At 48.2% G+C, this 13141-nt stretch overlaps 5 protein-coding genes across 7 annotated transcripts; 3 read left to right on the forward strand and 2 right to left on the reverse strand.

Annotated features, from left to right (window-relative positions):
- The first annotated feature begins 6 nt into the window (after positions 1-6).
- On the forward strand, positions 7-1991 carry LOC105556355. 2 transcript variants are annotated; one of them, XM_012003438.1, is made up of 4 exons: positions 7-291; positions 369-834; positions 910-1147; positions 1223-1991. In XM_012003438.1, exons 2-4 carry the CDS (start codon positions 680-682, stop codon positions 1703-1705), a joined length of 876 nt encoding a protein of 291 aa, XP_011858828.1. In that variant the 5' UTR covers positions 7-291; positions 369-679; the 3' UTR covers positions 1706-1991. The 2 variants fall into 2 exon arrangements, with proteins under 2 accessions (XP_011858828.1, XP_011858827.1); XM_012003437.1 differs by having other exon boundaries at positions 7-834.
- Positions 1992-2154: 163 nt separating this feature from the next.
- LOC105556356 lies at positions 2155-4808 on the reverse strand. 2 transcript variants are annotated; one of them, XM_012003440.1, is made up of 7 exons: positions 4445-4808; positions 4214-4343; positions 4039-4113; positions 3726-3968; positions 2923-3094; positions 2729-2844; positions 2155-2560 (listed from the first exon to the last, which is right to left on the reverse strand). In XM_012003440.1, exons 4-7 carry the CDS (start codon positions 3955-3957, stop codon positions 2337-2339), a joined length of 744 nt encoding a protein of 247 aa, XP_011858830.1. In that variant the 5' UTR covers positions 3958-3968; positions 4039-4113; positions 4214-4343; positions 4445-4808; the 3' UTR covers positions 2155-2336. The 2 variants fall into 2 exon arrangements, with proteins under 2 accessions (XP_011858830.1, XP_011858829.1); XM_012003439.1 differs by lacking the exon at positions 4445-4808 and having other exon boundaries at positions 4214-4435.
- Positions 4809-4818: 10 nt separating this feature from the next.
- Positions 4819-7023, reverse strand: LOC105556357. The gene is made up of 3 exons (XM_012003441.1): positions 6824-7023; positions 6582-6761; positions 4819-5557 (listed from the first exon to the last, which is right to left on the reverse strand). Exons 1-3 carry the CDS (start codon positions 6999-7001, stop codon positions 5520-5522), a joined length of 396 nt encoding a protein of 131 aa, XP_011858831.1. The 5' UTR covers positions 7002-7023; the 3' UTR covers positions 4819-5519.
- A 1178-nt stretch (positions 7024-8201) lies between these two features.
- LOC105556358 lies at positions 8202-9532 on the forward strand. Its single transcript, XM_012003442.1, has 2 exons — positions 8202-9456; positions 9510-9532. The coding sequence occupies exons 1-2, from the start codon at positions 8202-8204 to the stop codon at positions 9530-9532; spliced, it is 1278 nt and encodes a 425-aa protein (XP_011858832.1).
- A 1596-nt stretch (positions 9533-11128) lies between these two features.
- LOC105556359 lies at positions 11129-13111 on the forward strand. The gene has a single exon (XM_012003443.1). The coding sequence runs from the start codon at positions 11129-11131 to the stop codon at positions 13109-13111; it is 1983 nt and encodes a 660-aa protein (XP_011858833.1).
- The last annotated feature ends 30 nt before the right edge of the window (positions 13112-13141 follow it).

Raw genomic sequence — 13141 nt, forward strand, 5'->3', positions numbered from 1 at the left:
GAAAAGTTCTTATTTAAGTCGAACTTAAATGTAAGAATTGACTATGAACAAGCCTTAGTGTGCACTCAGTGTACACGAATGTAAGTAACTAAACTTGCGATTAACAAAATTTCTTACAGGCAAACTTAGTGGGGAAGAAGCAAAAAAGAAATTTAAAAATTTTCATGACGCCTACCGACGAATAATTCACGCAGAAAATCACCCTAGTGGATCGGCTAGACCTCCTCTTACAAAAAAATGGCATCATTATGACACCATGGAGTTTTTGCGCGATCTGTGTCTTGTCAAAAAGTAAAAAGGATATATTTTGACTATGTATATACGATTTCGAACTGTTTTGTTTTTACTTGTAATTTTTATATTTCTAGGGGAAGAGTTTTTAATATTGACGTTGATGGTGACTGTTCAAGTAGTATTGGCGAATCAATAAATAGTAGTGATGCAACTGGCGATGTCAATAAATTCTCCAAAATGTCGTATGAAGAAAGGTATCACGAGTGGACCTGTCAACTTGCCGCGATGGTGCAAAAATGAAGAGGAACGACGACGAAATAAGTTAATAGTAGCTGTTTGCATCAGCGAATGTACATACAAATATAAGAAAAAATATTAAAAAAAGAGATTTTGGATTGATCCATTATTTGAAGGACGACGTAAACATGGGTTTTATTATGCATCTATGCCGAAACTAACACCAGAGAAGTTCCAAAATTATTATCGTATGACAGCTACGCAATTTGAAGAATTGTTGCACTTAGTGGCACCTGCAATCATTAAACAAACCGTCATTAGGGAACCATTACCTCCTGCAGAACGACTATCCATAACATTAAGGTTCGTTTGTCCTTGTAATTGCATTACTTCATGAATTAGAAAAATTAATAAAATATTTGATCTAATTATATTTAGGTATTTATCAACTGGTGATTCAATGCATTCAATGTCGTGCCATTATCTCGCTGGAGTATCGACAATAAGCCACATTATAGGTGAAACATGTAATGCTATATGGAACTCTATTTGCCAGGAAGTGCTCCCACCATCAAAAAGTACAGAAGAGTGGCTACGTCTTGCTGAAGAATTTGAAGGAAGATGGAATTTTAATCAGTGCATAGGAGCAATTGACGGCAAACATGTTACTATTGAGGTAATATTACTGATCAATTCATATACATATTGTCATTGAAGATTACAGTTTAATACCTAAATAATCTTTTTTTAGTGTCCATCTAATGCAAGATCGTCTTACTATAACTATAAAAATAGTCATAGTATTGTGCTCCTTGGAATCTGTGACGCACAATATATGTTCACATTCATTGATATAGGAGCCTACGGTCGCTGTAGTGACGGGGGCGTTTTCAAAAATTCAAAGATGGGTCTAAAATTTAATTTAAAGGAAATGAATGTACCTACACCAGAACCTCTCAGTCCAGGTGGACCGCCTTTACCATATGTTCTGGTGGGTGATGAAGCCTTTCAATTGACGGATTATTTGCTCCGGCCTTATCCAGGAAAAGGCGGTTTAAATGACGAGCGAAATATTTATAACTATCGGTTGAGTCGAGCCAGAAGAACAATTGAAAATACGTTTGGTATCTTAGTCAGCCAATGGAGAATTTTAAAGCGACCGATCAATTGTAGTATGGAAAAAACAATTTCAATTGTTAAAGCCATTGTATGTCTCCATAATTGGATTCGTTGAAGGGATATTGGAAAAAACGAATATGTTATTCCAACACTAATTGATCAGGAGGATTATGATGGCTTTGTCCCAGGCTCTTGGAGAGCTTGCATAAATAATAGTGCATTTATGGACATAACTCACTGCGGTTCTAATAATAGTTCTCGTCGAGCAATGCAGATTCGAGAAGAATTTTGTAAATATTTTAATAGTGAAGGCGCTATACCATGGCAATTTAATCATTGTTAAAGCCATTGTATGTTCGTTAAAAAAATATACAATTTAATTTGAAAACGTGTGATAAAATAAAAACCATGAAATTTTAATGGATTTAAACTTTATTACAAGCACATGACAACCGTTTTAAATTTTATTATAAACATTTATATGTATGTATTTGAACCAAAAGAATAGAATTAAATAATTAAACAAAACGTATTTGAACAAAACAATATAATTAAATAGAATTAAACAAAATCTATCTAAATAAATCTAAACATACATATTCTTTACTAGAAAAATAGGTATTTGCATTAAAAACCGCTGTTTTTATGGTTTTTAATATTAAAAGAAATGCTCAAATATTAAAAAAACAGCTTTTAATGCAAACACTATTAAAATCAACACGGCTTAATCTTCTCGTTTAAGTATTTCATAAGTTAGGTTCATTATTTGCTGAATTACATCTATGTAATTGATTTATTCGACTCATCTGTCTCAACCTGCATCCAATAACTGCTACAGCTGAATCAATTTCATCGAGTTTGGGTGCTGGTGGTATTACAAATGGTGTTGGTGGTTGACAGAGTGAATCGGCAATCCTTTCCAGTGCACTGGACTGGTGTCCCAAACTTTTCTTTCTTTTAGTTGGCACACCTGCAATTTATTGGTTGTTTATTATTATTGTTATATTTGATTATTAATAATATAATAATATTAAAGAGCTTTTATTATTCCTTAAGGGTCACATTACTCCTACACATCTGGTTTCTGTAAAGATCACATTGGCATGAAACAACACAAGATAGATATTAATGTAAGTACCTGATGTTTCAAACTCTAATTGCTCGTTGTCATCGCCAGTTTCATCACTACTATTTATTGATTCGCCAATACTACTTGAACAGTCACCATCAACGTCAATATTAGAAACTCTTCCCCTAGAAATATAAAAATTACAAGTAAAAAACAAAACAGTTCGAAAGCGTATATACATAGTCAAAATATTTCCTTTTTACTTTTTGACAAGACACCGATCGCGCAAAAACTCCATGGTGTCATAATGATGCCATTTTTTTGTAAGAGGAGGTCTAGCCGATCCACTAGGGTGATTTTCTGCGTGAATTATTCGTCGGTAGGCGTCATAAAAATTTTTAAATTTCTTTTTTGCTTCTTCCCCACTAAGTTTGCCTGTAAGAAATTTTGTTAATCGCAAGTTTAGTTACTTACATTCGTGTACACTGAGTGCACACTAAGGCTTGTTCATAGTCAATTCTTACATTTAAGTTCGACTTAAATAAGAACTTTTCAGAAACTATTTAGTCAAAAGAACGATCCGTACGATGCTGTATAGATCATTTTATTGACGAAGAAACATTTCAAGAGGTATTTAAGACAATACCTAAGTATAAGAATTTATTTTAAACAACCTTTAGTGTGCACTCAGTGTACACTAGCGTAAGTAGCAACTGGAAAGCACCGTAGAAGCCCTGATAACACAATCTGGTAGCTTAGATACGTCCCGAAGAAGTACGCAAAAAGAAAAACAGTCCAAAATTGCGTCAGAAGTACATAATATTTTATCGAACGAGTATTTACTGTATTATTGCAGCAGTCTGCTGTCAAATTTCAATCATATTTGACAGTAGCTTCTTACAGCAGACTGCTGCGATAATACAGTAAATACTCGTTCAATAAGAGATATTATGCACTTCTGTCGCAATTTTGGACTGTCTTTTGCGCACTTCTTCGGGACGTATCTGAGCTACTAGATTGTATTACCAGGGAGTATTTCAGATGAATGTTTTTAACGTTTCTTTACCTCCTAATGCTTCAGATACTTCATTCCACAGTGTTTTTGTCACCCGTTGGCATCGTTGCTCTAGTGGAATAGTAAAATCCCAGAGGGGTCGTCTTTCTTGCACGGATAAAATTAAGACTTCCTCGTCGTCATAATTCAACGTAGACTTCATGGCTCTTCGATCGTGTCTCTTATTGAGAGATCTACTGTCGTTTTCCTTCTGTAATGCTTTTTTGTCTATTGCCGAAAGCATTTTAATAGTTCCTAAAATCAATTTCATCAGAAAATGCAGACTCATTACTGCAATTCTCAAGATTTCAAAATTTTTATTTACCTGGAATGTTTTCATGAACAGGTAAGACGACTTCTTTGTTATTGACAAGGCTTCGTCGAATAATGTGATTATCATCTACAGATAATAGTATAAATATTAGTAGAATACTATTCTATTCAATGATGAAACGTAAAAATGATATATATATATATATATAATTAAGTATATATTATACCTGTTACTGGATAGAAAGAAAAATTTTCATCGATAAACAGCCGGGTGTATCCCTCTACACAAGTATGAGTCGGAATGCTTTTTTCATTAACAATTTCTTGGCATATTCCACAACTGTGTACAACAGCTACCTGAAAATTTCATTAAATTATTTCAATTTTAACAATCTTTATTCTGCTGTATGTAATGTTATCACAGTTAACCTTAAAATTATAACAAGCAATTGTCTCACATTATCAAGAGAGAAGACGGAGAAGATGCTGCTTATTTATTAGTTTATCAAGGTGTTGCGGATGAGGTGCTTTCGCCGCGCGCGAATTTGGCGCGTGCCGACACGCAGAGCTCGGCTCGCTCGTGCGCCAACGACAGCTCGCTTCGCGCGGCGGGAATCGCGACTCGGCGCCAATGGTGGCTGCCCGCACTAGTCGCCCCGACCAATCTGGCGACCTGAAAATTGCAACCTCATCCCTAAACACAATTGTTTTCGCAACCGTCCGATTAACGGGACCTGTTCCTTCGCGAACATCGAAGCTTCCAGAGCTTCTCTCGATATAAAAGGCCTGGCGAAATTTGCCGCGGAGCCTTTCGCTCGACAGCTTTCGTGAGAGAGAAGTCACACGTGCGTGCGCGGATTCAGTCACCGTTCTAAGTTTTTTGTTAATTTTCGTTGTGCGTTTCAAGTTATTAAAGTGAAGCTTATGTTACATTCTGTCTCGTTTAATTAATCGGTTTAATCCTGCTCCACGTGCTCGCTCTACCCGACTCCATCATTTTTGGTCCTTCGAGCCGGATTCCGTCCTTCAAGCCCGCGCTGGGGTGACAGCCTCGCAACCGATCGTGTTCTGGTGAGCGCAGTGCCTACAAGATGGAACAGGGTGTAATGAAACAACTCGACCTTCATGGTCGCATAGGGCGTACCTGTGACAATTTAAAGAAGACAGGACAGGCGAACATCACTCGAGCTCATATCACGACCGCGCTCAAGCTACTCGAAGACAAGTGGATGAGATTCGAGAGCGGACACGACGCGCTGCTTTCAAATCACGCCGCCGCACTGGCGGACCACGAGTACTTGACGAGCGACGTCTCTTCAGAGGTCGAAAACACGTACGTGCATCAACGAGCCTTACTGCTCGCTTGGGAAGCAAGCCTACCACCGCTCGGGGAGACTAAGAAACTGCCGAGTGACTCTGCAGCAAACAAGACGACTGTACCACGCATCCAATTGCCAACCTTCAATGGCAAGTACGAGGAATGGCCATCCTTTCGAGACCTCTTCACATCAATCATTAGCCGAGACGCCTCCCTCAGTGAGGTGGAGAAGCTACACTACTTGAAGGGGTGCCTGAAAGGAGAAGCAGAATTACATGTCAGAGCTCTACCAACGATCGACAAAAACTTTTCTCGAGCTTGGTCAGCCCTTCAAGGTTTCTACGAAAACAAGCGGATCATGGTACGTTCCGTTTTCGCGACCTTCACATCGTTCTCCAAGATGAAGGGTGAGTCAGCGACCGAGCTACGGAAGCTATACCATTGCGTGGTAAACACGGTCGATACGTTGGAGGGCATCGGGCGCCCGATAAACAAGTCCGAGGATCTTTTCGTGTTCCTCGCCTCCGAACTGCTCGATCCAAAGTCGCGTCGCGAATGGGAGGGGTCGTTGAACGACAACACCGATCCACCTAGCTTTGACGCGCTTAAGACGTTCCTTGAGCGCCGGTTACACACACTCGAGGCAGTCCAGGGGGCGAAGGGCGACGTGGCTAAGGTGGACAACTCTGCGCGGTCTACACGCGTACATCACGCGAAAAAACAAGACCAAACAACCGATTCGTGTCCTCTGTGCCAGGAGGGTCATTACCTGATGGTGTGCCCCAAATTCAAGGAAAAAAAGCCGGCCGATCGTAAGAGCGCGGTCGAAGCTCACGGACTATGTTTCAACTGCCTTGGTCGTCATCGACTTAATGACTGTTCGTCGAAGCGGACGTGCTCGGTGTGCTGTGCCAAGCACCACTCGTCGTTGCATGACGCCTATCGCGGTCCCGTGGAAGCGCCTCCCGTTACCACCGCCCATATCAGCCACAATCGGGCCGCGACTAAATCCGCCGTGTTGCTGGCCACTGCGCGAGTGCGGCTGACGGACAGATTCGGTGCGCAACACCCCGTTCGCGCGCTAATCGACCAGGGCTCCGAGTCGTCTTTCGTGACCGAATCCTTAGCGCAGCGATTGCGGTTGCGGCGCGCGATATCAGTTGTGCGCGTGTTCGGGGTAGGAGGACATCAGACGAGTACCACGAAGGGGTCCGTGACAGTGACCATGTCGCCAGTGGACGGCGAAGTGTCGTATCGCGTACATGCTCACATCTTACCTCGGCTGACGGAGTACTGCGGTGGCAGGCGGGTGAGCACTAGCTCCTGGGCCCACCTCTCAGGCCTGTCGCTTGCTGATCCTGAGTTTTCAGCAGACGATCCCATTGAGCTGTTGCTCGGAGCCGAGATCCACGCTGCAATCATCCAACAGGGGTTGAGGAAGGGCGGCCCCAAGGAACCTGTTGCACAAAATACCACGTTAGGTTGGCTCATCTCAGGCCGATGAGACCAAAGCCAGTACCGTCAGTGTGAATCACTGCCATGCCGAAGATGACCTCACTGCACTGGTACGACGATTCTGGGAGCAAGAGGAGCTGCCACAGACCACGACGAAGAAGAGTGCGAAGACATATTCCATCGCATTCACATACGCTCTCCCGAGGGCAGGTACATTGTACGACTCCCGCTGAGACAACCATTGCCAGACCTCACGGGAACCAGCAGGACCGCGGCGCGAATGCTGGCACGCTTGGAAACTCGGTTCTCTCGGGATAGCACTCTGGAAGTTATGTACAAAAATTTCATGCATGAATATGAATCCTTGCAGCACATGTCACGGGTGGAGCTGGACGGTACCATTCCTGGTTGCTGCTACCTTCCCCATCACGGCGTGCTCAAGGAGGCAAGTACCACAACAAAACTTCGCGTGGTCTTCAACGGATCTTCCCCCTTGGCAAACGGAGAGACGCTGAATGACCATTTGCTAGTGGGACCAAATCTGCTGCCAGCATTGTTCGACGTTCTGTTGCGGTGGAGGTGGCCTCGCTACGTCATCGCCACGGACATCGAAAAGATGTACCGCCAGATCCAGGTACATCCAAGCGATCGCAATCTGCAACGTGTCAAATGGCGAGACAATGCGCACGAGGACATGCGGGATTACACTCTCAATACCGTAACTTACGGACTGGCATGTGCACCCTTCCTCGCCATCCGGACCCTCAAGCAGTTGGCTGCGGACGAGGAGGCACGATTTCCCGTGGGAGCGGCGGCACTTCGTCGAGATTCGTACGTCGACGACATCCTCACTGGAGCTTCAACCCTCAGTGAGACACTCAGAGTTCGAGATGAGCTGATCGGGATTTGCAGGGCGGGCGGATTCCCCCTGAAAAAGTGGTCCGCAAACACTGCTGAGCTTTTGGCGGGTCTTCCGGATCTTGATTTGTTTCAGAGTACTCACCGTTCTTGGCAGCCCTCGGAGTCGCACGCGATGCTCGGCGTGCAGTGGCACCCAGACAGCGACCACTTCTCCTTCTCCGTCAAGGAGGAAAGCTCTGTGGCTGCCTCTAAGAGAGCCATCCTGTCACGCGTGGCCCAGCTGTTCCCCACTGGGGTGGATTGCACCAGTCACTGTGCGAGCCAAGCTGTTCATCCAGACGGCCTGTTTGAGAGGCCTCGACTGGGACACCCCTCTCGCTGAAGGAGACCAGGATGATTGGCAGCAATTCCAAAGGGAGCTACCCCTCTTGGGCGCTCTCCGGATTGAGCGTTGGCTGTGTCATGGAGCAGCTGAGCACTCGATAGAAGTCCATGGCTTCGCTGACGCATCAGAGAGGGCTTTCGCAGCGGTACTGTACTTGCGAGCTAAAACAGATGACAATAAGTTCAGAGTGACCTTGATGTGCGCCAAGTCCAAGGTCGCTCCTATCAAGCCGGTGTCCTTACCTCGTCTGGAGCTTTGCGCCTCACACCTCTTGGCGCGGCTCACTGCGCACGTTGTACGCACGTTGGGACTCCAGGCCCCCATCCACCTGTGGTCCGACTCCACCATCGCACTGACGTGGATCACTGCACATCCGTCCCGCTGGAAGACATACGTCGCGAATAGAGTAGCGGACATCCAAAGCACTGTCCCGTCGGCCCGCTGGCATCACATTGCAGGAAAGGAGAATCCCGCGGACTGCGCGTCTCGAGGCCTTGCTCCCAGCGCGCTGTCAACCTTCGGACTATGGTGGCACGGACCATCGTGGCTGTCGTCTTCTCCAGGACCCTGGACGACGCACACGATGACTGAAACCGCGGCTGACGTGCCCGAGCAACGGAGGCCTCCTGTCGCCTCGCACGTGGCCACCGTGGCCGAGCCTGACCTTCTGCGACGGTACTCGTCGTTATCACGGCTGTTGCGCATTACAGCTTGGTGTAGGCGAGCCATGCGCAGGCTCCCTTCCGCAGTCGGCGATGAGCGGGATGAGGCGACAGGGAATGAGGTACGCCCGTTGGCAGCTGCTGAGTTGGAGGCCGCCCTGAAGGCCTGGATCCGGGTGGTGCAATCTGAATTCTTCAAGGATGCCTTGAACACCCTACAAAACAAGGCACTATTACGCAGCGGTGGTTCACTCGCCAAGCTGAGTCCGTTCATCGACCAGCTTGGAATCATGAGAGTGGGAGGCAGACTCAAACACTCACTGCTGTCGTTTGATGAAAAACATCCGATCATACTGCCAGAGGATTCGGCACTCACACATTTAATCGTGGACGCCTGCCATAGAAGAGCCCTCCACGGCGGAGTCCAACTTACCCTGAGCATCCTGCGTCAACGGTATTGGATCTCTCGTGGCCGCATGGTGGTCAAACGGCACATTCACCGATGTCTACCTTGCATACGATGGCGCGCCGCTGTGCCGCAGCAGATCATGGGCGGTCTCCCCCATCCCCGAGTCAACGCATCTCGGCCGTTCCAGCATACCGGAGTGGACTACGCCGGACCCGTCATGCTTCGCACCTCTAGGGGCCGCGGCCATAAGGCTCACAAGGCCTTCTTTGTGGTCTTTGTTTGTTTAGGCACCAAGGCCGTCCACTTGGAAGTGGCCTCCGACTACACCGCAGCTGGATTCCTGGCGGCATTCAGACGCTTTGTCTCCCGGCGAGGCCTTTGTCAGACACTGTACTCTGACTGTGGTACAAACTTCGTGGGTGCTGACTCGCAGCTACGAGCGCTCTTCCGGGCTAGCACCTCCGAGGGGCGTCAGATTGGAGCGGCACTGGCTGCTGAGAGAGTGACTTGGCGATTCAATCCGCCCTCGGCCCCACATTTCGGTGGAATCTGGGAGGCGGCAGTCAAGTCGCTCAAGCATCATCTCCGACGAGTAGTGGGTGATGCTACACTTACCTTTGAGGAGATGACTACCCTCCTCGCACAAATAGAGGCGTGCCTCAACTCACGTCCTCTCCTGGCCTTGACCGACGATCCCGACGACATAACTGCTTTAACTCCGGATCACTTTCTCGTAGGTACATCGCTGCTCACTATCCCGGAGCCCGCGCCTCTGCAATCAGGAGACCATCAATTGTCGCGGAGGCCGATGGTGCAGCGGATGCGGAGTCACTTTTGGGATCGATGGGCCGCGGAGTACTTGCATTCGCTGAACCACAGGCCGAAATGGTGGAGAACCAGCTCAGAATTTTCGCCAGGGAGACTGTGTCTGGTGCGAAACGAATGCACCCCGCCTTCCCGGTGGCCGCTGCCGCGGCCCAAGAATTCGCGCCCGTTTAGATCTCGATAGCACGGCGCGGGCACGTATTGAGCGTATGGCCGAATTTTTTGTGCCGGCATCTTATTCGGTGATCGCGTCGCACGATGTTGCTCAGCCAATTATCTTTCTGCCGCCTTTTTGCGCCCGCGGAATCGGTCGTTCCGCGTTCAGTCTCGTATTACAACAGGTGACGTGAGCATCCTCGCGCGAGTCCGCCCTTTAAGCACAAAGACTGCCTGCATCGCTTCCGCGTGTGCCCGCGCTCTTGTCTTGTACGCGGACCTCGCGACCGAGATCTCTCTTCCAGATTTTCAGCGCCGTTCTCGACGCTCTCGCCGTTCAGTGCTCAACTCGGTTCGCGAACGGTTCCTCGACGCGCTCCACGTGCTCGCGCTCCGGTCCACCCGCTCATCCGCGTCTCCGGTCAACGCGGTTCTTTGTACATATCTAATTAAGCGACTTCTCTAGCGTGCGTGCGGTAATTGTTCAAATTTGTGTGCGGTAAGTGTTTAATGATAAGGTGCGAGATATAGCTGCACGGGCACGGTAACGGCATAACATTTGGCGGTTCGCGCTCACGAGAACCCCCTGCTCTGTGACAAGATTTCCGGCCTCGCGAGCAAGATTGTCCGAATCGGCTGGGCGTTAATGCAACGCTCGTCAAGATTTCCGCCGCGCCATCCAAGCAGGATTTACGGGTTCGGAAGATGTCCGTCCGTTTGACCTCTGCCGCCTATTGCCCCGCAGTCGCCCGTGTGTGCAACGAACGTCTCCTTCGTCCTTCGTTTTGAGAACAATAAAGTTACTGTGTTTTGAGAGTTCAAATCGGAGCGTTTCTCTTTGTGTGTCGTCCATCACCTTTGATCCCTACAGCAGGTGTTCGCATCTGCGCTACACGATTTCCGCGCTCAGCGCTGAGCGGTTCCGGCGGTCTTCTGCGCGCGTGCCTGAACTGAGGATACCGCGCTTGTCGTGCACATTGCTGGTCCTTCGAGCCGGATCGTGAAATTGTGTGTAGGCGATCTTTGGGACGGAACTGTCAGTGAATTCTGTGAGACTAACTGCATCGCATCATGACTGATATCTTGACCAAACAGACCGTGCTCCAACGCTCTATTGAACGAGCGGAGGAGAACTTCAAAAAGATTGGCAGGGCCAATCTCACCCCGGCGAAGATCCGTACTCGGATCGCATCTCTAAAATCTAATTGGGCACAATTCCAAGATGGCCACGCCCACCTTTTGAAGACGATTGCTGAATCTGATCGAGCCGCCATGGACTACTTCCAATCCGACCACTTCGACAACACCGAGGAAACCTTCCAATCAACCTGGGAGTACATGACGGAGGCTCTCGAGGAACTCGAACCGGTCGTAAGCGCCAATCCGTCTCTCGATTCTAGCATCTCGCGTCCCGTCACTTCTGCGCTCTCTATGTCGCAGCTTCTGCAAATTCGCCTGCCGCCGTTCGACGGGAGTTATGCCGAGTGGGAAAACTTTCGCGACCGGTTTACCGCGCTGATCGTTAAGAATAAATCTCATAGTGACTTCGCACGCATGCACTACCTCGCGTCTTCCATAAAGGGTCGAGCCCTTGATAGTATTAGCAATATCGCGGTTACATCAGATAACTTCACCATTGCTTGGAGCGCCCTAAAGACTCGTTTTGAAAATAAACGGCGCCTCATTGCCTCTCACTTCTCGTCCTTGCTGGGATTAACCGGAGTAGCTCGTGAGTCCGTCCCCGAGTTGCAGGCTCTCTGCAACAAAGTTAATATTGCCGTCGCATCACTTAAAGGCCTCAATCGTACACCAAGTGATCTTTGGAACGACTGTCTTGTTCATTTGTTATCGCAAAAATTAGACCCCTCTACCCGGAAGTCATGGAACTTGAAGGCTAGCGACGCGGAAACTCCTCCGACATACGAGGAGCTCACGGGCTTTTTTGCCTCTTGTATTCGCGCGCTCGAAGACAGTAGTCCCGCGGCGGCAGCGAAACCAACGAAGACAACGAATCCTCGCGTTCATGTGGCAAATGCGTCTGCCACCGCGGCGACGGCGTGCCCCCTGTGCAAGGCCCGTCATTATCTTAGTGCATGCGTAAAGTTCACCGAGCAGAGTCCGACTCAACGCCGAGAAACAGTCAAGCGCCTCAAGCGGTGTTTCAACTGCCTGAGCGCCGCTCATTCTGTTCAAGACTGTAAAAGCCAGTATACTTGTCGCACTTGCCAGAAGCGACATCATACACTACTCCATGTGGACTCGGATTCTGCCTCGAGTGTCGTCTCATCCCAAGCGCTTGCAACGCAGTCCGCGCAAACTAGCGCTGCGTCCACTGATGTAACGTCGCTGCTCGCGTCCGCGACGACTCGCGATCGGGTTCACGTACTCCTCGCGACCGCGCGCGTTAAGATCAGTGTATCCTCTGGGCGTTCTATCGTATTGAGAGCCCTCATTGATCAGGGCTCAGAGGCGACGTTCATTTCCGAGTCACTAGCACAGACTCTCCGAGCAAAGCGCATACGGATGCCGACTACAATTTCGGCCGTAGGCGGCGTCAAACTCGGATCCGTGAGACACGCCGCGGATATCTCAATCTCTCCTCGCGACGCTGTAGCTCCGTTGTTATCAACTACGGCCCTCATTCTTGACTCTTTGACATCATATGCTCCGAAACGTCGGTCCGACTTCTCGAATCTTTCGCATATCTCGAATCTTGTCTGGGCGGACACAGATCCTACCAGCTCTGATCCAATCCACATATTAATAGGAGCGGATCTCTACGGGGATATCATTCTCGACGGAGTTAAAAAGGGCCGCCCTGGAAAGCCAATTGCGCAAAATTCCATCTTCGGGTGGATCATTTCTGGTCCTCTCTCTGTCGGTCCATCCTCCTCCTCAGATAACCTCCATCTCACGGTTCATTATTGCAGTCCATCGCAGGCATTGAGCCGTGAAATCAACCGGTTCTGGGAGATCGAGGAAATTCCGTATGCTCACGTGTGTTGTGCCGCCGGCTTGGTCGGGGCACGGAGTCTCGGGGATCGTTGCCGTTGATACACTTCGCGGTTCATGAAAGGCCATAAG

This window comes from Vollenhovia emeryi, unplaced genomic scaffold (assembly GCF_000949405.1).
Source record: "Vollenhovia emeryi isolate VEMERY1.0 unplaced genomic scaffold, V.emery_V1.0 DF940078.1, whole genome shotgun sequence".
NCBI classification, from domain to species: Eukaryota; Metazoa; Arthropoda; class Insecta; order Hymenoptera; family Formicidae; genus Vollenhovia; species Vollenhovia emeryi.

What these genes read in the sequence shown, in the direction of transcription:
- LOC105556358 (XM_012003442.1), top strand. Translation starts at nt 8,202, where the DNA reads ATGTGCGCCAAGTCCAAGGTCGCTCCTATCAAGCCGGTGTCCTTACCT. An exon ending in TGTCTCCCGGCGAGGCCTTT is followed by an intron (nt 9,457 to 9,509) that starts GTCAGACACTGT and finishes GCTGACTCGCAG; the next exon opens with CTACGAGCGCTCTTCCGGGC.
- LOC105556356 (XM_012003440.1), bottom strand. Translation starts at nt 3,957, where the DNA reads ATGCTTTCGGCAATAGACAAAAAAGCATTACAGAAGGAAAACGACAGT. An exon ending in AGTATCTGAAGCATTAGGAG is followed by an intron (nt 3,095 to 3,725) that starts GTAAAGAAACGT and finishes AATTTCTTACAG; the next exon opens with GCAAACTTAGTGGGGAAGAA. An exon ending in ATTAGAGTTTGAAACATCAG is followed by an intron (nt 2,561 to 2,728) that starts GTACTTACATTA and finishes AATAAATTGCAG; the next exon opens with GTGTGCCAACTAAAAGAAAG.
- LOC105556359 (XM_012003443.1), top strand. Translation starts at nt 11,129, where the DNA reads ATGACTGATATCTTGACCAAACAGACCGTGCTCCAACGCTCTATTGAA.
- LOC105556357 (XM_012003441.1), bottom strand. Translation starts at nt 7,001, where the DNA reads ATGGTTGTCTCAGCGGGAGTCGTACAATGTACCTGCCCTCGGGAGAGC. An exon ending in GGCAGTGATTCACACTGACG is followed by an intron (nt 6,762 to 6,823) that starts GTACTGGCTTTG and finishes TTTGTGCAACAG; the next exon opens with GTTCCTTGGGGCCGCCCTTC. An exon ending in GCAGTACTCCGTCAGCCGAG is followed by an intron (nt 5,558 to 6,581) that starts GTAAGATGTGAG and finishes TTCTCCTTTCAG; the next exon opens with GCACCCCTTCAAGTAGTGTA.
- LOC105556355 (XM_012003437.1), top strand. Translation starts at nt 680, where the DNA reads ATGCCGAAACTAACACCAGAGAAGTTCCAAAATTATTATCGTATGACA. An exon ending in CGACTATCCATAACATTAAG is followed by an intron (nt 835 to 909) that starts GTTCGTTTGTCC and finishes AATTATATTTAG; the next exon opens with GTATTTATCAACTGGTGATT. An exon ending in GCAAACATGTTACTATTGAG is followed by an intron (nt 1,148 to 1,222) that starts GTAATATTACTG and finishes ATCTTTTTTTAG; the next exon opens with TGTCCATCTAATGCAAGATC.